Source organism: Mesoplodon densirostris, chromosome X (genome assembly GCF_025265405.1).
Source record: "Mesoplodon densirostris isolate mMesDen1 chromosome X, mMesDen1 primary haplotype, whole genome shotgun sequence".
NCBI classification, from domain to species: Eukaryota; Metazoa; Chordata; class Mammalia; order Artiodactyla; family Ziphiidae; genus Mesoplodon; species Mesoplodon densirostris.
The window spans coordinates 81262602-81290077 of NC_082681.1; the positions used below are offsets into that span (position 1 = coordinate 81262602).

Here is a 27476-nt window from a genome sequence, read left to right on the forward strand (position 1 = left end):
GCAGCTCCTCACCTGTCTGTCTGATCTCCCTCTGAGAGCATATTCTTGCTTCAATAAATACTCACTTTACTTTCTTAACTCCCTGCTTGTCTCCGAATTCTTTTGCGAGAAGGCAAGAACCTTAAATTCACAGGGAACAGTATAGTTTATAAAACGGCTATTATAGCATCTGGTAAATATTATTTGCTCAGTAAATGTGACTTCCTAACTTGCTACCTGTGCAATCCTACACAGCATTCAATATTTTCTGATGACAATATATCTGAAAACAGTATGCAGGAAATATCCCCATGCCTTTCAGCACAAGAACAGGCACATGCAAATTCTCCTTTTCCAGTGTTTTTTATTTGCACATTTAATATTCACAAATCATTTTACAGATTTATTCTCTTCACAGGTTCTTTATTTATAGGAAAGATCAGGATTAAAACAGAGCATCGAAGAGGACCAAGAAATTACCAGCAGAGATGGTGCAGAATACAAAGGCTCTAAAAGAGAACAGAGTGAACAAGAGCAGCGTGTAGCCACTTCCTACCAGGCTGGAACACTGACTTCATTAAGGCAAAGCCTTTAGCTACTGTGTTATTTCTTCACCCCACCTAGTTTAACCCAAATAGAAAGGCATTCTATTTTCACACTACTGCTCTCTGAGGTCTTAGGAATATAGCTGGTACTGCATGTGACCAGAGGCATCCCTTGACTATAAACACCTGAATAGGCGTGTTAAATTTTGATGTGTTAACCATCCCTCTGGGAGAATTAAAACGAAAGAGGCAGAAGCTGCTTGATTCTTAAGACTTTGAGAAAAAGGGGAGGGGTGTATGTGTCTGGTAGTGGGAGGAGGGGAAAGAAAAGGGGCTCAAGGAGGAGTGAGGGCAGCAAACCTAACTCTTCCCAATGTATAACCGCTCTGTGTCTTTCTCAGATGCTACTAATATAGTATTCTAGTACTCAGAAAAAAACGAGTTATTGACCTCCAGTGAGCTGTACGTTGTAATGGCTAGTAACAGGGAACATACCCTGGGGAGGAGGTGTATTCATTTCATGCATATAACAATGCAATTCAAAACTGTGTCCTACTATGATCTCAGCTAATGTGTTTTCCTATTTTAAATCAATTCACTGGGTAACCTTGGACAATTTACTTAACCTTCCTGTGCCTCAATTTTCTACCAGTAAAATGAGGATTGTACCACTTTATGTTGAAGATTGGAGGAGATGCATGAAAAGCACTTAAGAATAGTGTCTGGCCAAATCCATAGAGACAGAAAGCAGACTGATGGTTGCCAGGGGCTGGGGAAAAGGGAAAAGGGGGATGACTGCTAATGGCTTTGGGGTTTCTTTGTGGAGCGATGGGAATGTTCTAAAATGAGACAGTGGTGATAGTTGCACAATTATGTGAATATACGGAAAAATCACTGAATTGTATATTACTTTAAAAGGGTGAATTTTATGGTAAAGTGTATCCCAATAAAGCTGTTACAAAAAATTCTTAAAAAAATAGAGTAGTGTCTGGCACACAGTAAGTGCCCAATAAGTGTTAGCTATTATTTGTAGTAATATTATTGTCACATTATTATTTAGCCATCTTATGACCTAAGTAAATCCCTAGAAATTCTTTATTTTTAATAAAAGCCCACAGAATCTAAAAAAGTATTTCTAATTTACATATATGCATTAACATTCACACATTTATTTCTATCCAAATTGTCTCAGAAATGAACAGTTCAATTAAGAAGCACAATTTCAGTATTTTACTCTGGAATAAAACAACTGCATGCAATGGATGTCTGATCATATCATGATAGGCTTTAGATAAATTCCAATGACTTGATGTTATACAAGAATTGGAAATGATGGGAGATTTTCATTTTCATCTCCAGGAATAAACAGGAAGTTCAAATACAGTAAGTACTTAGATTATATAACGTACACAATTAAACCTTCAAATATAGGCTTTGTTAGCCTTCTAATCACATTTTAGGGGACACTTTATAAAAAGACAAATACAGTAAACAGTAAAATGCTTACTACCCCCATGCCCTGTGACCCCCCCTCACCTTGCCCAAAAGAAAATCCCCACAATGAAAAGATACAACTCAACTCATGTAATAAACCACTTAAGAGGCAAAAGACTTGACGATAAATGACTGACTTTTAAGACTACACTGCAAAAAGATGTCCACATCAATTGAGTATTTATAATCTGAACAATTAAATCCAGTCTTCACCTTTCCTATTGCTAAAGAATATGACAACGGAGTCTCAATCTCAGAAGCAGGAGCAGCAAGTGATAAGCCACGATGGCAGTAATGCACATCACATGCTTGAATTTCATCTAAAGCGTGAAACCTTCCAATTCCCGGAACAGGGTTTCCTTTGTTGGAGTCCCCTTCCCTTCTAGTCTTCCTTTCTATAATTAGCCACGTGCCTCTGCAGCAAATCAGGGAAAGCTGTGTAGAGGGTTACAACTTCCAGATACTCAGGTTTTCTGTGACAGAAAGCAATGTACTTTTTTGCATATATTAAGAAAATATTTATTTATACCCTCAAATTGACCACTCATTTTCAGAAAGATAATTAAATCTCCATTTTACCCGCCTTCATTTAAATAAAATAAAACCATTCCCTAAGTAACCCAAAAGCAACAGATTAAAACACAGAACAAGTTGCCTTAACACCCAATATGTATAATACCCCCCTCACACACACATAAACCCCACCAAAGTTGTGGCCTTAGGAATTTCTGACCAAATATTTAGCCTGAGTAAAATTCAGTGAAGATTTAATTCCCTTTTGAGAAGCATGATTATTTCTTTAATTTTACATTATAATCATTGGGATAGCTTACAAAACAACTTTGGAAGAGAGATGTTTTTAGTGGGAAGTTAGAAAATTTCAGACAATGTAAATGGATGATGATTTAGGACCAATTTTAAAGTCAAAACCAGTTTCAAAGTATTTTCTTTATCAAGACTGAAACACTTGCTTTGTGACCGCCTGGAGGGGTGGGATAGGGAGGGCGGGAGGGAGACGCAAAAGGGAGGGGATATGGGAACATATGTATATGTATAACTGATTAAATTTGTTATAAAGCAAAAAAAAAAAAAAAAGACTGAAACACTGGCTTTGTCCTAACAGGGTTTATTTTGAAATTTAAAAGGGAAATTGAAACAAATACAAATACATAACCAAAATATCTAGATAATGCTGGGACAGAGGGGACCAATTTTGTAATGCTCTGTAACTGAATATCATTCCAAGTACTCATTTGTCCTAGTATTGTTCATTTGGTTAATCTGGGGATAGAGAAAGTATATTTTAAAAATTATATATCTATGTGTAGGTCATCTTTAAATACCAGGGAATAAATATTTAAACTCCATGATAAAGAAAAAATATGGAATAAGAAATTCCTATCTTTATAAGTAACTATATTTACAATGAATGTTTTCTGCCTGACTCCTAATCTTTGTCTATTAAGAGTTTTTCACTGTGCAACTTATAGAAGGCAGCAGTTCATATTACCTTAAAAGAACCCTGATTAGCTCAGAATCAGCCTGTCCCAGACACTCTGCTCCCTGAAAATCCTTCATACTTGTGTGCATAAATAGATGAGAATACAAGTAGGTGCACATGTGCAAAAAAGTACTTCTCTAAAGGAGAGCTAATTGGCTTTACAAATAAAGTCTAAAACCAAGAAAATAAATTGCTATCCCCAACCCGAAAAACACACCTAATGAAAAAACTGCTAAGCCCACTATGAAAAGGCGGCAGCTGTAAACTCAACTCATCCTACCTCATGCTCTTAAGCATCTAGTTGCTCTGTGAAATCAGCCATTAGAACACTAAATCCCTCCATGTTTACATGGTTAAATGCAGCCTTTGATTTAGCTTTACTTTTTAGTTAGAGGCCAGACTACACAGAATAGCAAGAAATTCCTTACAGCTATGCTGTATCCAAACTGCCTCATTCTACCCTTAAGAGAAGGTGCCCACATGATAATATGCATTAGGGACCTACCACTCTAAATTTCTGAGGTCTTCTACTTGGGTAAGTTCAAGCATTGGTCCACTGAGAGCTTCAGTCAAAGGAAGATTACAAGTTGACTGCTAACACCTTAGCTTGCATATGCATAACTGGGGAGTAAGATTAAAAATTAAGAGTGTCCAGCCATAAAAAGAAACGAAATTGAGTTATTTGTAGTGAGGTGGATGGACCTAGAGTCTGTCATACAGAGTGAAGTAAGTCAGAAAGAGAAAAACAAATACTGTATGCTAACACATACATATGGAATCCAAGAAAAAAAAAGGTCATGAAGAAACTAGGGGTAAGATGGGAATAAAGACACAGATCTACTAGAGAATGGACTTGAGGATATGGGGAGGGGGAAGGGTAAGCTGTGACAAAGTGAGAGTGGCATGGACATATATACACTACCAAATGTAAAATAGGTAGCTAGTGGGAAGCAGGCGCATAGCACAGGGAGATCAGCTCGGTGCTTTGTGACCACCTAGAGGGGTGGGATAGGGAGGGTGGGAGGGAGGGAGACGCAAGAGGGAAGAGATATGGGAACATATGTATATGTATAACTGATTCACTTTGTCATAAAGCAGAAACTAACACACCATTGTAAAGCAATTATACTCCAATAAAGATGTTAAAAAAAATTAAGAGTCTCACTGAGCTGCTATTAAGTATGGCAGAAAGGTGACTATACAGAAAGACTAAAAAAGCCTGTTTTAGATGTCCTTTGCTTTTTTTTAAGCAACAAGTGCAGAATTTTCTCTAATCAAAATCTGAATTTTGCTTAGATGTTTTCTCCTCCCACATCTATGTACCCCTTTCCCAACCACTGTCATTGTCTTTTTAAGCTTAAGAGAAGTAAAATAGACTATCCCTTATTATTTATGAAAAGAGAGGCATATTCTAATAGTCATAAGGCAATATGTTTAAGAGCTGCACCTGAACTGGTATTCTCAAAACTGAAAATATAGTTGCCAACTCTATTCAACTTGCAGGATGTATCCATGTGCTTCCCGAGTCATTGGTTGTCACCCAAATGGACCACAGTGACCCCATCATGCCTTAAGGAGGCATTATACTGTGTGTACTATGCACACATATTTTAAAGAAATAACATTAAGAAGGAAAGGACGGCCTTTCAAACATCCGTTCCTTACATAAATGGTGACGGTGCTTTATGGTTCCCTTTTAATCTCCTCATATACCCAGTTACCAAATACCTCCAATATTAGACAAAAGAGGGCCAAAGGCAAAACTCCACGGTGAATTGCATCTTTGAAATGAGCTTTGAATTCCCTGGTTTTCAATTTCCATTTCCTGATTTACTGAGGAGTGAAGGTGAGAATCATCCAACTGATGACAAAGTAAAACAAGAAAACAGGATAAACAGCAAGGGCTTTGCGGTTTGGAGGCTGGCTATCAGCAAGGAAAGCTGTAGAGGCTAAACAAAGCAAAACAAGACAACAAAAAGGAGTATTTAATACAATAAGACTGTCACAACTACTAACATGTACTAAACTTGAAGGGGCCTGGCAGTCTGGGACACAGAATTATACACTATAAGTTCAGTTACATTTGTGATCCTCAGAGAAAAAGGCATTTGGCAGCATAGTTTTCCAGACAGCTGAGGGCTACCTGTTTCAAGTATGAAAGCTTTGAAAGGTTTCAACCACTTAAGATGGAAACCTTTCTAAAAGGGGTTTCTTACCCTTTTCTGAGAAGTTACTGAACTGTGCTAAATAGGCTTACAAAACTCCTATGGCAAATGGCCTCACACTGCTGTGCTTTTTGAGTACTTGTTCTTAATAAGTTATCAGCTCTTTTAGATGCCAATCCTCTTGTCCATCCAGGAAACATATACTCATCTTTTTACTCATCAATAATCACCCTTCAAGGAAATCTTTCCTGAACAGCCATCTGGTATCCTGCCACCCCAGGTAGAACTGCCCACTTACCTCTTCTGTGTCCCCCCTATACCCTGCATAGACTTCCATTGCCCACCTGGAAAATTTTATTGCCCTTAAGTGTTTACATGCCTAGGTTGTGAACTCAGAGGATAGAGACCATGCCTAGCACGATGCCTGACACACAGTCTGTGCTTAATACCTATTTGCTGCATTACAGGAACTTCTCTCTCATCTAAGATTCTACTTGCTGAACCACTGTTGGCCTGGACAGTTGATGACTAAGCTATTCAGAACTACATGTACGGTAAATTATCAGACTCTAAGTGAGGGAATGAGGGGCTCTTCCATGGGTAGTTAAAGCACCCAAGCTTAATACAATCCTTGGAATATCAATTCTGGCATTCTCAGACCTTACTTTTGGACTACTTCTTGGCTTTTAACCATGTTCCAGAGCAAAGAGATGTTGTTGCACATAAAAATATTAGGCAGTCTGTCTATCCCATTAAAAAGAAGCTAGTGAACACTTCCAGTTTAAGGTGGAATTTTAAGAGAATTTTAGGAAAGTAAAAACAATGAGCAAATAGCATTCATTGCCACTGCTACGGGCTCTCACTAATCTTTAGCAGAATTTTCTGCTGAAGCAGACAAGTACTATGATACTTAACAACCTATACTGGGAGGTAGTATAGTACATTCCTAAACAGGTATGTGATCTGGTTGGGTTTGAAACTTGATTCCCCTATTCACTAGTTATGTGTCCCAGGGCAAGTTGCTTAACCTCTCTGGGTCTGTTCCTCATCTATAAAAATGGGACCAATAATAACTGTTTTTATTTGTGAGCGTTGTTGTGAGGGTTAAATGAGATAATATATGTGAAGTACTTAGGACAGTGCCTGGCCTACAGTAAGCAATTGGTAAATGCTGGCTATTATTATGATTCATTTGTCAGGAAAAGGCTCAAGTCATTTCTCAAGTCACCTATGCCTCCTATATGCCAGGACTAAGCTAGGTCTAGTGTAATCTCCTTTTTCAACCCTATCCATTATTTAAGGATTGAAAAAAAAAAAAAAAAAAGATGTGACTCTCCACATCTCGGAAGTCCAGATAGCCAACTCAGATAAGATGAACATTAACCCTACTGAGAGAAGACGGTTCTATGGATGACACTGGCAACCATATCACTCATATGTAACTTATAAGTTACACTGCTCCTCATCTGATCTTCATCTCTAACTCATGCTTTGGTCTGCTCTGTTACTGTAGAGATAAGTACGTTCTTACCTACTATAGACCAGGCAAACATCACGATCACCACAAAAAGCCGGACCATGAAGTTTATTGGTCCTGGCTCAGCCAAAAGTACCAGCCGGCAAACCAGCATTGCCACCGTCAGGGGAAGTATACAGTAACCCAGCACACAGAGGCTCTGAAAAAAAGATCTAAAAAACAACATACATCCATAAAGATCATAAATATAGCTGATCTGTATCATGATACAGCTTATTACACAGATTTCTATGTATCATGGATCGTTACCTTCCTTCAGATACATAATACCTATACCCTAATGTTGATTTTATGAGGATAGGCCTCTGTATTAAACAGGTGCTTTAGTTTTGCTCTACCCATACTCTCCTCCTCTCTGCTTAAACTCCTTAAGAGTCAGCCATCTAGGATCTAGATGATCTGCTCTAATTCCTAGAGACCTCCTTCTCCCACTGAACCTCTAAGAATGGTGTTTCTTAATCTTTTCTGGTTTACAGACCTATTTCAGAATTTGTTGAAAACTATGGGCCATCTGTTCCCAAAGACAGACATAATCTTCTAACACAAAAAATTCTGCCTATGATTTCAGGGGCTGGAGCGAGAGCACTGAAGCTTATCAAAGGACCCCAGATAATTTAAGGTAATTTAATTCAACTAGGTTATCTCTGTTCAGTGGTTTTAAGAGAACTTTCTTTTTGGCTCTCATTTATTTTGATTTTTCTTTTTGAAAAATATATAACTAGCCAGACTTCCTTAAAAATCTAAGATACATAACCTGGCAAGGGAAAAAGGATGCATTTTAATAATACTCACATGTTTCCTCCAAGAAGTTTTGAGTTGAGGGTGATGGTAACTGCACCAAACCAGACAATGACAAACACTTCTGCAAACTGGGGCCCTCCATCTTTTTCGCTATCTACAGAGCCTCTCTGAAGCATTCTGTGACAAAGAAATGGCAGGAGAATTGCTTAATCTTTTATTTAGAGCAACAAAGTTACGGCATGGGTTCTCAAACTTTGAATCAGGGAGCTGCCCCAAACCTCACCTGAAGATCTATACTATGTAGGCTGTACAAAAGGAAAATGCCTGAAGTATATGGCAAGGCTCCCTTATTTCAAATTCCAAATGCCTCAGGACTACAAGACGTTCTCCATTTGACCTCATGGGAATGCTTAAATGGATTACCGAAGACCTTTTTTGGTTAAGCAGAGGGTATAAACTGAAGGGCTAAATGTGGCTCACAGACATGAGGTTGTTGGTCCATACAATACTTAAAATGGTCTTAAATTCAAGTTGATGTTATTTTAAAATTGGGAGGTATTTCTGGATTTTCTTGAAAAATCATAAGAGTTTGTAACACTGGACCTGCATTCGTACATGGCAACAATCAGGTGCAGTTCACACAGCAGCAGATCCCTTCACAAGGGCTTCTGGTAATCAATTCGCAATGCATGCATGTACACATTTGAATTTGTAATCCTTGGGTTAAGGTTTTAGTTCTGGCATTTAAAAATGGAAACAGTCTATAAACCTATTTAGTTGTTGATTTTTTAAAATCAAAACATACAGATTATCACGAAAAGGCTTTGCTTCGAAACTGAGTAACTGAACAGTCACTTATATCCTCTCTGAAAATTTTACAGATGTAAACTGTTTTGAATTTTGGACTCAGAACACTTGTACTCTGTGTCATTTTTTCCAGTAACAGAATAAGTAACATCAAACTCACAACCTCTTCTTATTACAAAGTATAGAGAAGTCACACAGTAAGTCTTGTCCTGCTATGCTATGTGCCAGTACAGGCTTTTGTATTCTATGGTTCTGCATACTCCATTCCAAGTCCTGACAATCCAGTGCAAAGAATGCTGGCCCTCATCACTTGTTGTCTGGAACTCCTATTGCTTCAGCATGGTATGACGGAAAGAACATTAACTGGCCTGGAAGGCAGGAGACTCAGATATTGATCCTAATTCTGTCACTAGATATGGAAACTGGAGCAGATCACTTGATGTCCTGGGACTCCAATTTTCTTCTCTGAAATAAGTGGGATTAAACTCTATAATCTCTAAGGTTAATCTTTCAAAACTAAAAAAGTATATGCTCAGAGCTTCTAATATAAACCCTTTCATCAAGGCACTGAATTGTTTCCCTTGATATGGTTATTAAAGGCATAAGATAGAGCACTCCACATTTTTACCTAAATTACCATGTGCTTGACTTACATTTAAAAATGGGTAAAGAAGCCAGTAAGAAACTTGAATTTAAAATCATAAAAGGTTCGGCCTGGAAAGGACCCTCAACCATCTCCTTTTATAGATATGGAAAAGGAGACCCAGAGAGGCTAGGTGGGAAGAGATGTGTAATAATTGCAGAGGTAGAGAATGGGCAGTCAAGGAAACCTGAGGTTGAATTCCAGGTCTACCACTGAGTATGTGACCTTGGTTCAGTCCTCAATCTCTTTGAACGTGAGCTTGTTTGTCAAGAGAGGAAAAATATTCACTTCTTGTTATGAGGATAAGAGAAGGTATTTAAAAGTTTTCTGTAAGCTGAGAAAAATCATTATACAAATTTTGGTTATTAGTGGCCGAAAGTCACTCTGCTGATAGCAAAGTTAGGATGAGAACGCAGAACTGAATCCTAGTGCAGTATTTTTTCCACTCCACCTATGGTTATATTCCCCTCTCTAGCAGAACTTTACTTTCTTTCTGTCCTTTCCCTTTACATACAATGCATATGGAAAACATAACACTTTGAAACATGATCTTGCTTTGAACTCTACCACTTCTACTCTAATGTATTCTCACTTATACTTTTAGTAAATTTTAAAAGAATTATGTTTGCAAATAAACAGTGCTTAAACCTACAGATACTTAATTCACTTAGCTTAATGAGGTACATGAGTGTGAATAAATGTTGAACAGAAATGGCTAAAACAGGATAAGAAGTCATTGGTAAATGAAGGTGGGCATAATTTTCACATCTTTAAAGTCCATCACTCTTTGAATTGATCTAGAAAACTACTTGACTTTTTAGATTTAAATACATAAGGAGTACAATATGTCACAGAAGTCCTAAATGAAATATTCAGTCAAAATCCCCTTCAATTTTGAAACTCCATGAAAAAAATCTAATCTATCTCAAATGACAAAGAAAGGAAATATAAGTACTTACAATGCAAGTGTCACACAAAGGATCAAAGGGCCCCATAAATCCCCTAGAAGAAAAGACAGAAGACTGTTAAGACACAACCATGTAGTGTTTTCTGTCTTTATTCCAATATGTACCTCTCCCACTCTTAGAATTCAGACATCAAGGCTCTCCCTGTCTGCCCAAGCCTTCCCACCTCTGCTATCCCTCTGCTGACCCTCCCTGCTCCCCAATTCTGAATGCCTTTCTTCATATATCCTTTAAATTTTGTTCACTTCACATCCCACAAATCAACCCTCTCCCCACCTACTAAGCCACATTCCAGCATGCTACAGTTAAAGACCAACGAGCAAGGAGTCAAAAGACTTAAGTGCCCTACCCTGCACCATCAAACAGAAGACTAAAGCCAAGTCACTTTACCTATCTGAGACTACATTAGACAAGGAAAGTATAATCAGGTTCACCTCACAAATATGAAAAACAAAGCTGGGAAGAAGTGATGTTCCCAAGTTTCCGAAAATAATTAAGTGTGGGGGTGGGACCAGAACCTAGAACCAAAACCAGAATCTTCTGATTCCTACTACAAAGTCCTTTCCACTCTGCAATACTGTTTCCCTTTCATAATTACTACATTGAACTAGCACAGAATTTCTGTTCTTATAGGTGAAAAAACAGCCCAACACTGGTAATTTCATAGGGTTAAATGTTAACAAACAACATGAAAACTTTTTGAAAACTATAAAGGCTCTGTCAACATTAGGTCTAATAACTGTGGCTCTCAATCAATAGCTGTTGGGTGATTAATAAACCAACAGTTCAGTAACATACAGCTTAAAGCACAATTATCTTCCTCAAGTAATATGAAAAAAGGTACATATACCACTTCTAACTTTAACCTCACTTGTACATAACTTTACTTGAAAGAAGTGTGCATATGGACATACTTACATCTTTTTCTTTAAATAAGTAATTTTGACACCACTGTGGAAAGTTTGTTAAAGATGTAAAAAAAGAAAAACCATAATCCTAACACTCTAATAAACTATTGTTTATTAAATAAGCAATAAATTGTTAAAATTTATCAACTGAAAAGCTGAATTCAAGTACAATTGACATTAATACGCTTTTTTTAATGCAGTGACGACTGTTTTTAATTTGTAAAAGATTCATAACAGCATTTTGTAACTATTCTTACTCTTGTGAAATACATAAAACACAAAATTTACCATTTTAGTCACTTTTAACTGTACAGGCACGGAGTATATTCATTGTTGTGCAAGGACTACACCATCCATCTCCAGAACTTTTTCATCTCCCAAACTGAAACTCCAACCCATTAAACAATAACTCCTCAATACTCCCTCAGTCCCTGACAACCATCATTTAACTTTCTGTCTCTATAAATCTGACTACTCTAGGTACCTAACATAAGTGGAATCATATATGTCCTTTTATGTCTGGCTTATTTTACTTAGCATAATGTCTTCAAGGTTCATCCATGTTGTAGCATGTATCAGGAATTTCATTCCTTTTTAAGGATGAATAATAACCCATTCATATATGGCATATACCATGGTGTATATAACACACTTCGTTTACCCATCCATCCACTGATAGAGGTAAGAGTTGTTTTCACCTGCTGCTATGAACACGGGTGTGCAAATACCTGTTTGAGTCCGTGCTTTCAATTCTTTTGGGTATATACCCAGAAGGAGATGTGCTGAATCATGTGGTAGTTCTATACTATAAATTTTATATACGATAAAATTATGTGGTAATTTTTTGAGGAACCACCATGTTGTTTTCCACAGTGGCTGTACCATTTTACATTCCCACCAGCAATGCACAAGGGTTCCAATTTCTCCGCATCCTCACCAACACTTGTTATTTTCTGTTTCTTTGACAATAGCTATCCTAATGGATCTAAATTGGTATCTCATTGGATAAGACAGCTTTTCTGAGGAAGAAACCTCAACCTCAGAAAAGTTAACTGTCTTATCCAAGATCACACACTATTCAAACACTGATTTGCCCATGCTCTTTCCACTATATACGAGCTGTAGCAACCATGTGTCAGCTTCAACCCACAATGTACTATGTTGAAAAAGATTCTGACGCTGCATCCAATTGCCACACAGTGATGGCACATTTGCCACATATTTGACATCCTTATATTACAGCTGAAATGCTGCCAAAATAGAAGGTACACTCATGTACAACATCATTGTTACTACTCTCAAACAACAGATTCAATTTTTTTCTGACAAAGGGTACTAAGAAAAACCAAGAATGCTTGAAAAGAAAAGGTCTAACAATTTTAAGAATAAATTCTAAATAACAGCATAATTTTCTGCAAACACTGTTTTGGAACTCCTAAAGAAAGCAGTCAACAGACTAAATGATCATTCTGAAAATAGAAATGTCAATAAAGTACTATTAATTTGTTAAACCTTTAATGGGTATTAGCTATTATTCTAATTTAACATTTACACATTTTGCCTTTCCCTTGGAAATCATTAGCTCTTTGGTTGAACAAAGTCCCTATGTCTTTGCCACTTCCAGAAATATTCTTTGCAGTGTCTATTATAGCAGGTGAGAATATACAGTCTATATTTATTGATGAGGACAATATATTCAGCAAAATCTTCCAATCTCTGAAATTCCATCCTAAATTTTTAACTTTTTTCGAAAACTTCATTTATATATTTTTTCATCCTGCAAAATGACATCAGTTTTATTACCACAGAGCCTTTGCCTTATAAAATACTTATGATAAGGTATGATGAGAAACAGCAAAGCCTCAAAATCCTTATATACTTACAATCTCTCAAAAGAGTATTGCTTTTCCTTGGGTACAAAACATGCATGAATTTCTTCCCAACAGCTTTTAGATCACGCATCTGAAAGACATAAACAACTTGTACTGTGATGACCAAGGTTGCCAAGCAGCCCCCTCACTAAATTTGCTACAATTTCTTTTATTTCATTCTCCTGGGGGCCCTTCATTGAATTTTGGAGCTATAACTCCACTTTAATTCCTTCACTATACAGACAAACCAGAGAGGTGGGGTTTTTCTATTAACTCCTTTTCCTATTAACTTTTCCTATTAACTCCTTAAGCCAACATCTAACTCTTTACCACACTCATCAGTTCTGTTTTGATTTTTTAAACTCCACAAAAGAGAAACATAGCCCTCCTGTTACTTAAAAAAATGAAAATAATAGCACTAGTAAAATCTGCTCTGCAAAACACAGTACCTAACTTTCAGTTCATACATGATGAGGTCACAAGGGGTAATCAGCCTGCTCCCAAGCTAACACATTCTTCACAATATGTAAAGTCAATTAATTTTCAACATTCCCATACATTCTGGCAAATGAATCCTAGAAGCCAGATTTTTAAAAATCAAGACATTTAAAGAAGGGTACAGTCATATAAACATAACCTCTCAAAATATAGTTGAGGTAATTCTGTCCTAATTTTTTCAACCTAGAAATTTCTTCATGTCATTAATAGTTCTTTGTAAACATGACTTTTAATGGTTGTTTACCATTCTACCACAAAGATGTAACATAATTTACTTAACCGATTACTCTTCTTTGCAACTTTCCCCCATTATAAATATTGCTGTAACAAACATCTTTGTATAAACATTTTTCTGTATTTTTAAAAATACTTTTGTATTAAAAAAATTTTTTTCCTTATACTATACCTAGAGAAGCGGAATTATCACCTCAAAAAGATTGGACATTTTAAGTTCCTTAATATCCATTACAGCCAAACTGCTTTCCAAAAAGGCTGTACCAAATTATTCTCTAGGGGAGAACCTTAAATTTCAATAAATAAAATACACTGAAAACCAGTGAACCAAACAAAAATATTACAAAGCGCTATTAGCTACTTAGCCCCATGACACTGAACAGAAGTTCTCTCAACTTGTCTAACTTACAATGGTATTCTGAACAGATTCATTCAATGTGGAGCTGTCAAATTCCCGAATGCGAGATCTCATGGGAATGGTGATTTCTCCTTCCACAGGGATGTCTTGTGAGATAGATATATCTGAAAGGCCTGCAAACTGAGAAGAGTTAGGGACAAAAATTTAAAGCCTGTAATAAACTGTAGGATTCCCCCAAAGACATCATCATTTCCCAGAGAGCAGGACCATGTCTTTTTGTAGGGTTTTATACAGTTTTTAAAATAAGGTGTTAGCTCACCAGACATTGAACAATGCAGTTAGCTAAAATTCTCAAAAGCTTATTTCTTTTAACTTAAAGAAGGAGATGGCAACCAATGGAAAAAATTATAAAGTAAATGGCAGAGACTTTCTTGCCCTCAAATATTTGGTTTCTTTCAAGCATGAAATCTTTTTTTATATCCTTATTGGAGTATAACTGCTTTACAATGTTGTGTTAGTTTCTGCTGTACAACAAAGTGAATCAGCTATATGTATACATATATCCTCATATCCCCTCCCTCTTAAGCCTCTCTCCCACCCTCCTATCCCACCCCTCTAGGTCATCACAAAGCATCAAGCTGATCTCCCTGTGCTATACAGCAGCATCCCACTAGCTATCTATTTTATATTTGGTAGTGTATATACGTCGATACTACTCTTTCACTTTGTCCCAGCTTCCCCATTCCCCACACCCGTGTCCTCAAGTCCATTCTCTATGTCTGTCTTTATTCCCACCCTGCCACTAAGTTCATCAGTACCGTTTTTTTAGATTCCATATATGTGTTAGCATATGGTATTTGTTTTTCTCTTTCTTACTTCACTTTGTATGACAAACTCTAGGTCCATCCACCTCACTACAAATAACTCAATTTCATTTCTTTTTATGGCTGAGTAATATTCCGTTGTATATATGTGTCACATCTTCTTTATCCATTCATCTGTCGATGGACATTTTGGTTCCTTCCATGTCCTGGCTACTGTAAATAGTGTTGCAATGAACATTGGGGTGCATGTCTCTTTTTGAATTATGGTTTTCTCAGGGTATATGCCCAGTAGTGGGATTGCTGGGTCATATGGTAGTTCTATTTTTAGTTTTTTAAGGAACCTCCATACTGTTTTCCACAGTGGCTGTATCAATTTACATTCCCACCAACAGTGCAGGAGGGTTCCCTTTTCTGCACACCCTCTCCAGCATTTACTGTTTCTAGATTTGTTGATGATGGTCATTCTGACCGGTGTGAGATGATACCTCATTGTAGTTTTGATTTGCATTTCTCTAATGATTAATGATGTTGAGCATCTTTTCATGTGTTTGTTGGCAATCTACATGTCTTCTTTGGAAAAATGTCTATTTAGGTCTTCTGCCCATTTTTGGATTGGGTTATTTGTTTTTTTTTTTTGATATTGAGCTGCATGAGCTGTCAAGCATGAAATCTTAACAGGATATAAGCTAGTAAGATTGCAGAACTTTTAGTGACCTTTCAGTGATCACATCTTAGCACAGCCACAATTCTGTTGCACTTCTGCTCCTTAGTGGGCTCCAGTGGCCTCTGCTGGCTAAAAAGGAGCATTATGTGAAATCTAAAGGGAAACTGGGAAGAACATGGAAATAGCAAAACACATCATTATTTATACTCTTTTTACCAGATTACTGGCAACCACAGATCAAATAACATTTCCAAAGTGAACTGCAAGATTGCAAACTTTTAAACTCTTATGTTCATATGCCAAATTTGATTACTGTGACTGAAACTCTAGAATCTTCAAGTTCATAAGAAAACAGAAGCAATCCCTTCTCATATGGTTTTTGGCCCAATGTTTAGTGGGCAATAGTTACAGGTAAATGAAATACAAGACAGTATACTAAAATTTTAGGAAGAATAAGGTTGTTCAAAGAACTTATGAAAAGCAGCTTGTCAATCACACTCTTAATAAGGAAATGCAAATTAAAGCGACTTGAAAATTCTTCACCTGTTAGACCGGCAAAAATCCAAATCTGACAACACATTCTGCAAGTGAAGCTGAGGGGTAAAAGCACTCACACACTGCTGCTGGGGAGACAAAATGGTACTAGGCCCTATTGAAGAAGAATCTGGCAATATCTAGTAAATTTATATATGGATTGCTCACCACTTTTAGGAGTCTAAACTGGTAAAAATACAAAAAGACATACACACACACACACACACACACACACACACACACAAGGCTCTTCATTACAACACTACCTGTAAAAGCAAAAAACCTGAGAGTAGCCCAAATGCCCATCAGCAGAGAACCAGTTGAATAAAGCATGGTATGTCCACATAATGGAGTGCTATGCAGCTATAAGAAGGAATGGGGATATCTCTGAAGAACTATTACGGAGTGTTAAATTAAAAAATAATGTGGAGGAAAGTGTGTATACATGCTACTATTCATCTGAGAAAAGAGGGGATACAAATATATATACATATCTGAATATCTTTTAAATATAAGAAATAAGTCATGTAATGTGACCTGTCACATGTAATGTAAGAAATGTCACAGATTTTTTTTTAAAAGAGGCTTCCTAATTAGGAAAGGAGGGAATAAGGTGGAGGAAACAAGTAGAGAAGTTAGTCTTCTTGGAACACACATTGTTCTGTATATATAATTTGAAATCATATAAATACTTCACAGAATTATGAGACAAAATTAAAATTTAAAAGCAGTCCCAAAAACTGAAAGAAAATGAAACAAATGAACCTACTGAATTAAATACACAAGCACACAGAGAGCAACTATTTCAAGTGACTTTACAACACTGTAATTTGACTTCCAATTGGGATGTAGAAAGCTGGAATGAGCATCCCATCCACTAGAACAATGAGAAAAAGCTAGATTAACTACAAAATCATAACTTTCCTTGAACCCATCAGAGAGCTGAGGTTGTGGGGCAACCAAGTAGCATGAATGAAATCTAAGGAAAGACAGGCACTTACTTCCAAGAAGAGATGGGACATGAGCACTGGCTCATCTGTAGCGAAGCACGAGAAGACAACAACACTGGGCATCACACAGATGGTTAAGAATTCAGCTAAAATTTAAAATGAATTGCTAAAGACCAAGTGTTGACTGGTGTGAGAGTACAGCGTCCCTGGAAGCATTAGACACAGTAGGCATTCACACCCACTTGCAGGCTCTTCTCCACAGACTTCCATTGGTCCAGGTGTGAGGGGAGTAGCTGCCTCTTCTGAGAAAAGCACAGAGACTGGCTCAGACCCTTCTCCCCTACAGAAAAAAGAGCCTTAAAGCTGCTGGGGGAAGATCAGCAAACTCTGTTGTCTCCAGAGCACAGGAGAAAACCCACTGTGGCTGGGGAAAGGGAAAAGACAAACCTCACTACTCCTGGAGGAGGGGTGGGAAATCATCCTGAGGCCAGACTATTAGAGTCTCCCTTCAGCTGGGGAAGACAGGATCACTGAGAAAGTCTCACCCAGGAAGACTCAGGGACACATGACCTACCTAAGGCAGAGGCTGGACCAAAACAACAAAGAATCTCCACCTCCCAGGTACCCACCACAAGGCTAGCAAGTATGCAGTAACAAGCAATAGCAGTCTAGTGCTAAGGAAAGGACTAGAGCTTGGAGAGAAACTCACTATTTTATGCAGGGGCAAAGGGAATGCAGAAAACTAAGCATAGAGGAGGAACATTAAGAAAAACACTGGGAAAACCTAGTGCCCACCCTAAGCACAAGGTAATAGGAGAGGAATTTGAAGCTGATGATGCATTGAAGGTTCCCATATCAAGTACAAAACCCAAATACAGTTCAACTCCTTACTATATTGACTTAACCTCCATAGTAACAACTTAGCAGAAAAGATGTGCCATTTCCAGGCAGTCTCTACTGTTATATATGATGGCCAGTGATCAATAAAATAATTACCCCTTCCCCATAAACACACACACGCACACACACACACACACACACACACACGGGGAAACAACCTCCTGTGAGAAGACAAAGCAATTAAACCAGACTCTGAGGTGACCCAGATGTTAGAATTTCAGAAGAAAAATTTACCAAGAATACAATTAATACGTTAAAAAGGCTCTAGTAGAAAAGATATATGCATGAATGATAGTGAATTTCTGCCAAGAGATGGAAACTGTAAGAGTCAAATGGTAATGCTAGAAGTAAGTGAATATAGTAACAGATGAAGAATGCCTTTGACAGCCTTATCAGCAGACTCAACAGAGACAAATAAAGAAATCAGTGATAGGTCGGTGAAAATTATCTAAACAAAAACAAAAAAAGAAGAGTTAGAAAAGAAAAAAATTACACACATCAAATCATTGTATTGGGGCTTCCCTGGTGGCGCAGTGGTTGAGAGTCCGCCTGCCGATGCAGGGGACACGGGTTCGAGCCCTGGTCTGGGAAGATCCCACATCTGGGCCTGTGAGCCACAACTACTGAGCCTGCGCATCTGGAGCCTGTGCCCCACAACAAGAGAGGCCACGACAGTGAGAGGCCCGCGCACCATGATGAAGAGTGGCCCCCGCTCGCCACAACTAGAGAAAGCCCTCGCACAGAAACGAAGACCCAACACAGCCAAATAAATAAATAAATAAATAAATACAATTTTTAAGAATAAATAAAAAATTTTTAAAAAGAGATAAATACCTAAAGACAAAAGCAAAAATCCACAAACCTAGACACATTCACACTACTGAAAACCAAAGATAAAGAAGAAAACCTTAAAGGCAGCCAGAGAAAAAAGACATTGCAATCAGAGGAAACAGGTAACAGACATCTCACCCAAAACTACACAAGGCAGAAGAAAATGGACACACCTTTAGAGTGCTGAACAAACAAAACTGTCAACCCAGAATTCTAAACCCAGCAAAAATAGCTATTAAAAATGAAGGCAAAACAATGACTTTTTTCAGATGATCAAAAGCTGAAACATGCACTACAAGAAATGTTAAAGGATGATCTTCAGAAAGGAATATGATATCAGAAGGAGATTTGGATTTACACAAGGAAATGAAGATAACCAGAAGTGGTTTAAATGAAGGTAAATATAAAAAATTTTTTATTTTAAATTAGTCTAAAAGGTGATTGCCTAAAGCAGAGGTCACCAAACTTCTTCTGTGAAGGACCCAAATAGTTAATATTTTAGGTTTTGAGAGACAAATGGTTTCTGTTGCAATTGCTCAACTCTGCCACTCTAGCATGAAAGCAATCAAAGACAATACATAAAAAATTATGTTTGGGGGGCTTCCCTGGTGGCGCAGTGGTTGGGGTCCGCCTGCCGATGCGGGGGGGCACAGGTTCATGCCCCAGTCCGGGAGGATCCCACGTGCCGCAGAGTGGCTGGGCCTGCGCGTCCGGAGCCTGTGCTCCGCGGCGGGAGGGGCCGCGGCAGTGGGAGGCCCGCGTACCACAAAAAAAAATTATGTTTGGCTGTGTTCCAATGAAACCTTATTTTCAAAAATAGGTAGTAGGCCAGACTTTAAATTATAAATATATAACATTTAGGAGATAACTGGAAATTTGAACACTGATAAGATATTTGATATTAGGGAATTATTGATTTTTTAGATGTACTAATGATATTATGGTTATGTTCTTTAAAAACAGAATCCTTATCTTTTAGAGATACATATCAAATATTTACTAATGTAATGATGCTGGGGATTTGCTTCAAAATAGTATAGAGAGGGCTTCCCAGGTGGCGCAGTGGTTGAGAGTCCGCCTGCCGATGCAGGGGATATGGGTTCGTGCCCCGGTCCGGGAAAATCCCACATGCCGCGGAGCGGCTGGGCCCGTGAGCCATGGCCGCTGAGCCTGCACGTCCGGAGCCTGTGCTCCGCAACGGGAGAGGCCACAACAGTGAGAGGCCCGCGTACCACAAAAAAAAAAAAAAAAAATAGTATAGAGGGAAGTGGGTAGGGCTATAGAAGAAAGAAGATTGGCCATAAACTGGTAATTATTATTGAAGGTTGGGTACCTGAGGGTCCACTTTACCATTCTACTTTTGTGTATTTGAAATTTTTCTTAATAAAAAGTTAAAAAATGAACAAAAAATTCCTAATTTTAGGGACCATCTAAGTTCTTTTCCCTTTTTGCCTCCCCTCCCCAAGCCAAAATGAATCTAAATATAATCAAGCCTCTAGATCGTAAAGTTTACAGGAAATATGTGGACAGAGGCACATACTAAAAATACCACAAGGATACAATCAGCCAAATACAGACAGTGGAGAATTCTACAAGAGAAATGACTGAATTTAAACAAATAAATTACATTAAAAAGAGGAGAACACATATATTAAAAGAGACTTATTGGGACTTTCCTGGGGGCTCAGTGGTTAAGAATCTGCCTGCCAACACAAGGGACACGGGTTTGAGCCCTGGTCTGGGAAGATCCCACATGCCACAGATCAACTAAGCCCATGCACCACAAGTACTGAAGCCCACGTGCCTAGAGCCCATGCTCCACAACAAAAGAAGCCACCACAACAAGAAGCCTGTGTACTGCAACAAAGAGTAGCCCCTGCTCGCCACAACTAAAGCCTGCACGCAGCAACAAAAACCCAACACTGCCAAAAATAAAATAAATTAAAACAAACAAACAAACAAACAAAGGAAAAGAAATGTTCCTTTACAAAAAAGAGAGACTTACTAACCAAATGCAATTTGTTGACCTTGTTTGGATCCTGATTTGGACAAATTGTAAAAACACATTTTTCTTTTAGAAAATTGGGAGGTGAACAGAGATTAGATGATATTAAGGAGTGATTATTATTATGTTATGTGTGATAACAACAAAAAAAGTCCTTACCTATTAGGGAAACATACTGAAGTATTATGGGTAAAGTGATACGTCTGGGATTTGCTTTAAAACACTCACAAAAGATCATGAAAGACAAGGAAAGACTGAAGAACGATTACAAACTGAAGGAAACTACGGAAAAATAACAGCTATATGCAATGTGAGATCCTGGATAAGATCCTGGAACAAAAAAGGACATTCGTGGAAATCCTGATAAAATTCAAATAAGATCTATAGTTTAATAGTGTTGTACCAACATTAACTTCCTGGTTCTGATCACTGTACTATGGTTATATACAATGTTAACACTAGAGGAAGCTGGGTGAGGGGTTTACAGGAACTCTCTGTACCATTTTTGCAACTTTTCTGTATGTCTAAAATTAGTTCAAAATAAAAAGGTTAAAATAATACTCCAGAAAAAAATATGGTGGGGAAATAAATGAAATAAGAATAGCAGAATGTTGACAGGTATATGGGATTTGTTATACTACTCTTTATTTTATTTACATATTTGAAAGCTTCCGTAGTAAAATGGTAAAATATATCACTTCCTTGTTTCTGCCATTCCCTCAAACTACTCTCCTTCCTCTCCTTTTCTCTGATCAAACTGCTCTTCACTCTCCCACTCTCTTAATCCTTTGTAGTCTACACTAGTCTTCCCACAACTTTACTGACAGTGCTAATAGTGACCTCATAATCAAGAAATACAAGAATCTGGGGACTTCCCTGGCAGTCCAGTGGTTAAGACTCCGTGCTTCCAACGCAGGGGATGCAGGTTCGATCCCTGGTGGGGGAACTAAGATCCCACATGCCACGGGGCATGGCCAAAAAACTAAAAATTAAATAAATGAAAGAAAACCTGCAAGCAAACAAAAGAAAAACAAAAGAAATACAAGAATCCTTCCTCAGTTTCACGCTTTGAATATTCTTCAGCACTTAATGCGTAAACCAACCTGTTTTGAAGTCATTATTCTCCCTTTACTACTACAACACTGCCCTTTCAAGCTCCAGGATTGCTTGTTTTGAGCTTTCTTGCTGCCTGCTACTGCTAGGGTAGACAGGGCAGTGCAGAAGGAATGGGCTTTGAAGCCAAACAGGCCTTTGCCCTCCCTTGGAAACAACACTGCTACAAGAATTAGATAACACCTGCATGTCACCTAGCACAGAGTCAATGCTCAGCATGTGGTATCTGGAGAGCCTTGGTTAAGAGTGCAAGCTCCTGGAGGCAGGCAGCCTGAGTTCAAATCCTAGCTCCATCATTTACTACCTGTGTGACAATGAGCAGGTTCCTTTTCCTCTCTGTGCCTCAGTTTCCTCATCTGTAAAACTGAGATAATGGTACTATCATCACAGGGTTGTCCTGAGGAAGAAATATATTAATACAAGTAAACCACTTAGTAGCACGCTCACAGAAGGGGAAAGATACATGTCAAGAGTTCAGGTTCAAGATTCTCAGGGAGTCAATTCAGGTTCTGTCACTGCTGTAGAAAGTAGAAAGTATTTGGCTAGGCTTTGTCATTTGTTCCTGGGAGGTAGCCTCTAAACTCCTGGGATTTCCTAAATGATAGTAATATTTTTGTTATTCATAGTGGGCCCTAATAGTTTAGCTAACAGGTGAGCCCTGGTAGACAGCTAGTTTATGTTAATGAGATGACAGCATGGTGGCTAACCACTGCTACAATACCAAACACAAGATTAGAGGATTGGGCGGTTTGAGTCCTGTGATATAAACCTGGCCTCTTGGAAGCGGAGGAGGCAATGATCCAGTCAACCACACCTACATAATGAAACCTCAATAAAAACTCTAAATATGTGGGTGAGCTTCCCTGGTTGGCAATATTCTGCATATTGTCAACATCAATGTATCAGGAGGGTAACAGGGTCCTGTCCTGACTCCACAGAGAGAAGACAAGGACGCTTTGTGTTAGGGACCATCTCAGACCTCAACCTACGCATCTCCCCCTTTTGCTGGTTTCTGTTGTATCCTTTTGCTATAATAAAAGTGTAATTTTAAGTACAGCATTGTCCTGAGTTCTGTGAGTCATTCTAGGGAATTACAGAGCCTGAGGGGATCACGGGAACTCCTGAATTTATAGCCAGTAGGTCAGAAGTGAGGGTGGTCCTGGTCCTGCAGCTGGTATCTGAAGTGCGGACATTCTTATGGAAGACTGTGCCCTTAACTGGGGAAGTCTGGCCTAACTCCAGCTACTTGGTTTCAGAAGTCACTGCAGTCACTAAAGTGCCATGTGATTCCCACTCATCCCCCATCCCAACCCTTCCTCAGTATCTCTTCTCCAGAGAATTAGTGACATTGCTCAGCGAACTGAGCCAGGATCTGTGGCTCTCTAGCCCCAAATATGAGACAATACCACCAGGACCTAAGCTAGTGGACCCTGCTCTCTGACTATCCCCTCAGTGGGGATGAAAGGTGACTTGGACCCCATGTCCCGCCCCTTCCTCTGTGCAGGCAGCCTTGTGCACATACATACACATGTGTGCACATAAACACACGTGCACACTTTGCTGCCTGGCTTGGGCCAATGAGGGCAGGAGATAGAGGCAGAGCCAAAAACACACAGTAAAAGCAGGGACTGCAGCCTTAAGAAAGTGGCTGGGAGCAGATGGCTCATACTATTGACCAAAATCCTAAAGAGAGAAAGGAGTCAACAAGGTGGAGGGAGGGGTGGGGTGGATCAAGCAGGAAACAGTTCAGTCCAAGATGTGGGGGTGGGGGCTTAGTGGCATGGTCTCTAGCCAGCACCTTCCTCTGGGACCAGCTTCCTTCCAGACCCCAGGCTACAGTGATTATTATGGCTCTTTTTCCTGCTCCTTAAACAGACAGGCAATAGACAGGCATTACCCAAGATTCTGTATTTTCAACTCTATGCAGATGACTCCTAAATCAACCTTTCTAGTCCTGACCTCTTGTGAGCCCTGAAGTCCATATTTCAGTGTCCAACTACCTGTTGGATATCTATTGGATGGCCTGCCAATATCTCAAACTAAACATTTCTAAAAGTGAATTAATCAACTTTTAGGGCCCTCATTCTCCTCTTCTGTATTTCTGTTCAGGGTATCACTTCCTCCCATTTGTCTATAGCCTTGCTTTTCAAAATGTGATACTGGGAGGAGCAGGAGCAGCACCACCTGACAGCTTATTAGAAATGCAGAATCTTAGGCCTCATCCCAGACCTACTAAATCAGAATCTGCAATTTAACAAAATACCCCAGATGACTGCTATGCACGTTAAAGTTTGAAAAGCACTATGTAAGACACATTCTCCCTAGCACTGCAAACCCTCGAGGACTCCGCCTTACTCAAATCTTCACATCTGCCACTGCTGTAGTCCAGACAGTCATCAATTCTTCCTGGAACTACCGCAACAGTTGCACTGGTATCCTAGATTCCAGATACTCCCCATGGTAACTCCTCTGTTATGTTGTCAAATTCATGATTTAAAACCCTTCCCTCCTCAAAAATTTCCAGTGGCTCCTTGCTGCCTATTAAACCTCCCGGCATAGTAGTCAATAAGAAGAAATAACACTACATGATAATTATGTGCCAGGCACTCTACCAAGTGTTTTATGTGTTTTAACTCATTTAATCCACCAAACAACCCTGTAAGTATTACTTTATCTCCATTTTACAGACAGGGAAACTGAGGCATGGAGGCGTTTGGTAATTTCCCCAATATCCCGCAGTTAGTTAAATGACAGAGCATAGAACCAAACCTAGACAACTTGACCCCAAAGCACACATCCATAACCACTGTTCCATACTGCCTCCCTAATTTAGTAGCCTTATCTTTTAAGGTTTACCTCCTATTACTTCCCTGTGCTTCAGCCAAAGTAATCTCTCTGTTGTTCTGCAAATGCATTAGCACCTCCTAAACTCTGTACCTTCACCAATGAGAGGCTGTGTAGCATTACTGGAAATAGTCTTGGTTTCAGAAGCAGACCTAAGTTCAATTTTCAGCCTAGCCACCCTAGGGAAATCATCAAATCTCTCTGAGTCTCATCTCCTCACCTGCAAGTAAAACATAGTTCAAAAACCACCTAACTGAAATAGTTGCTGTGAAGTTTAGAAAATATGCAGACGATGTTTAGTATAATCCTGGCACATAGCAGGTGGTCAATCACTGATAGCTCTTATGCTCACCTGCAATTCAAATCCTACCCATCCTCTGAGGCCCCCTCAAATATAACTTCTACCATGTAGCTTGCTTCATCACCCCAACTAGACATGATAGCATCTTCTCTTAAGTTTTGTTAATATTTTATGTGTAACTTTCTTATATGGTGTCTTATTTTAGCGTTATACATTTGTCTTATCCCTACAAATTAGACTGTAAGCACCATAAGGACAGGCCACTTGTATTTCCTAAAGCAACTAGCATAGTGTATTACACACTGTGGGAGTTCAATAAACATTGTTGAATAGAAGTGGACTGGATACTGAGTAATGAGTAACCAGAACCACTAAAATTAATTGGAGGAAAGCTTCATAAAAGAGGAGTGGCTCAGTTTAGATGAAAGACAGGAACTAAAAACACCTAAGCACCTGTAACTACGTCATACCAGGCACTATGAATATATTAGTTCATTTAGTACTCTAATTCTGTGGTGACTTACTATCCTCATTTTCCAAATGAGGAAACTGGGGTTCAGAGTGACTTCCTCAAGGTCAGAAGTCTTCCATGAGAACTTGGACCTACTCACTCTCTTTCACCGTTGTATCTTCAGTGCCTAAAATAGTGCCTGGAACACAGTGGATACTCAATAAATATCTGTCAAATGAATGAAGTGATGAACAAACACAGCTAGTAAGCAGAACCAAAACTAGAATCAATTTCACCTGACTCCCAGGTCAGTCCTCTACTATGTTAAGTTGCCAATTTAAAACAGAGAAAAGGGATGTACCATTTATTGAGCAACTACTATATAACTAAACACTATTTGGTATATAACTAAACGTTGTTTGGGAGGAGGGATTGGGGGGCAGAATGTTGAGCTGACTACACTCAGTTATGGCACTGACTGTATTAGACACTTCACATTGTATTAGACACTTAACATAATTTGTCATTTCAACTTTGTAAAAACTCTTTGAGGCAGGTATTTTTATCTCCATTTTACAGATGACAAAACACTCCCCATGAAATGACTTGCCCAAATTCACACAAGCGGCAGAGTGGGTGATAACTTTACCTCCAAGTTAACTTTAACTCCAAAGCCTGTGTTCTTAAATACTTGTCCAGGCTTTGGAATTGTAGTATTTGCAGTAGAAATCCTATCCTCTGCAGAGACAGGAGCAAGAGAGCATCATGAAGAGGACTGCAAGGAGCTGCGACAGGGAGGGCAGGGATAAAACCAAGACTACTGGGGGTCACTGAGCAAATCAACAGTCAAGTTATAACGTCCCATGGGAAGTAATCTCTCATTAAATCCCAGAATGCTGCTACTCCAACAAGGGCTAGCGACAAGTCTCCATAAAATGAGGGGACAGCAGATGCAAAGATACTTAAATCGCCTAAAGCTCAGCATTTAACAAAATGCAGGGGACGAGGATGAAAAGGAAAGTGAATGAAAGTTTCACAAGAAGGCGTGGAAACAACGCGGGTGGGGGGAAGCGGTTAGCCCAAAGAACAGGTGCAGTGTTGGGACCTGTTCCGGCATCGGGTACAGAAAGGACCTGCCGTGAGGAAGGGATTCCGGCTCTTTCACGCCACGAGCCCGTCGCCCGACTTCCTTAAGGGGCATCTGCCTCACCCTCGGTCCCTTCTGTCACAGAACCCAAGCTCACCAGGGGCCTGGGCGTTGCTGTCCCTGGGTCTCCGGGAGACTCCGCCGCTTCCGCCATCCTGGCCCTCCTTCTCCCGGGTCGCTCCCACAGTCCTTTGCGGAACCTGAGACGTGGAGGCCGCGGCCCGTCAGAGCGTGTGCGCGTGGCGGCCGCGTCAGCGAAAAGCGCCTAGCAGCTGCTAGCGGCCCCGGCCCTCGGCCCTCCTCCCTCGTCCTCTGGGTGGTGGGCAGGGGTTAGCGTCGCCTCGCTTCCCTTCTTCCGGGCCACGGGTCTCGCTAGACACGCTCCCTTTTTAACACTCCACCCCGATTCTCAGCGCACTCCCGTCCGCCGCGGGGCCGCCGCTTCCTTCTCTCCCCCTCCCACCTCTTCGCGACCCCCCCGCCCCCGCCCCCGCCCGCGTCTGCTTCCGGCTCTCTGGAGGAGGGTCGGTGTGCCGCCTCCCACACCAGCACTGCACCTTAGGGAAAAAGCCTGCCCCTCCCCCCAGCGGCCGAGAGACTTTCTTTCCCAGTTGCTGAATAAAGGGATGAAGCCCACCTTAACAACTGTTCCCTCCACTGTCGCTG

At 39.5% G+C, this 27476-nt stretch overlaps 1 protein-coding gene across 1 annotated transcript; it reads right to left on the minus strand.

Annotated features, from left to right (window-relative positions):
• Nucleotides 1-323: 323 nt before the first annotated feature.
• On the minus strand, nucleotides 324-27208 carry YIPF6 (Yip1 domain family member 6). Its single transcript, XM_060087570.1, has 7 exons — nucleotides 26908-27208; nucleotides 14298-14426; nucleotides 13169-13247; nucleotides 10372-10414; nucleotides 8014-8139; nucleotides 7216-7373; nucleotides 324-5468 (listed from the first exon to the last, which is right to left on the minus strand). The coding sequence occupies exons 1-7, from the start codon at nucleotides 26962-26964 to the stop codon at nucleotides 5350-5352; spliced, it is 711 nt and encodes a 236-aa protein (XP_059943553.1). The 5' UTR covers nucleotides 26965-27208; the 3' UTR covers nucleotides 324-5349.
• Nucleotides 27209-27476: the final 268 nt, after the last annotated feature.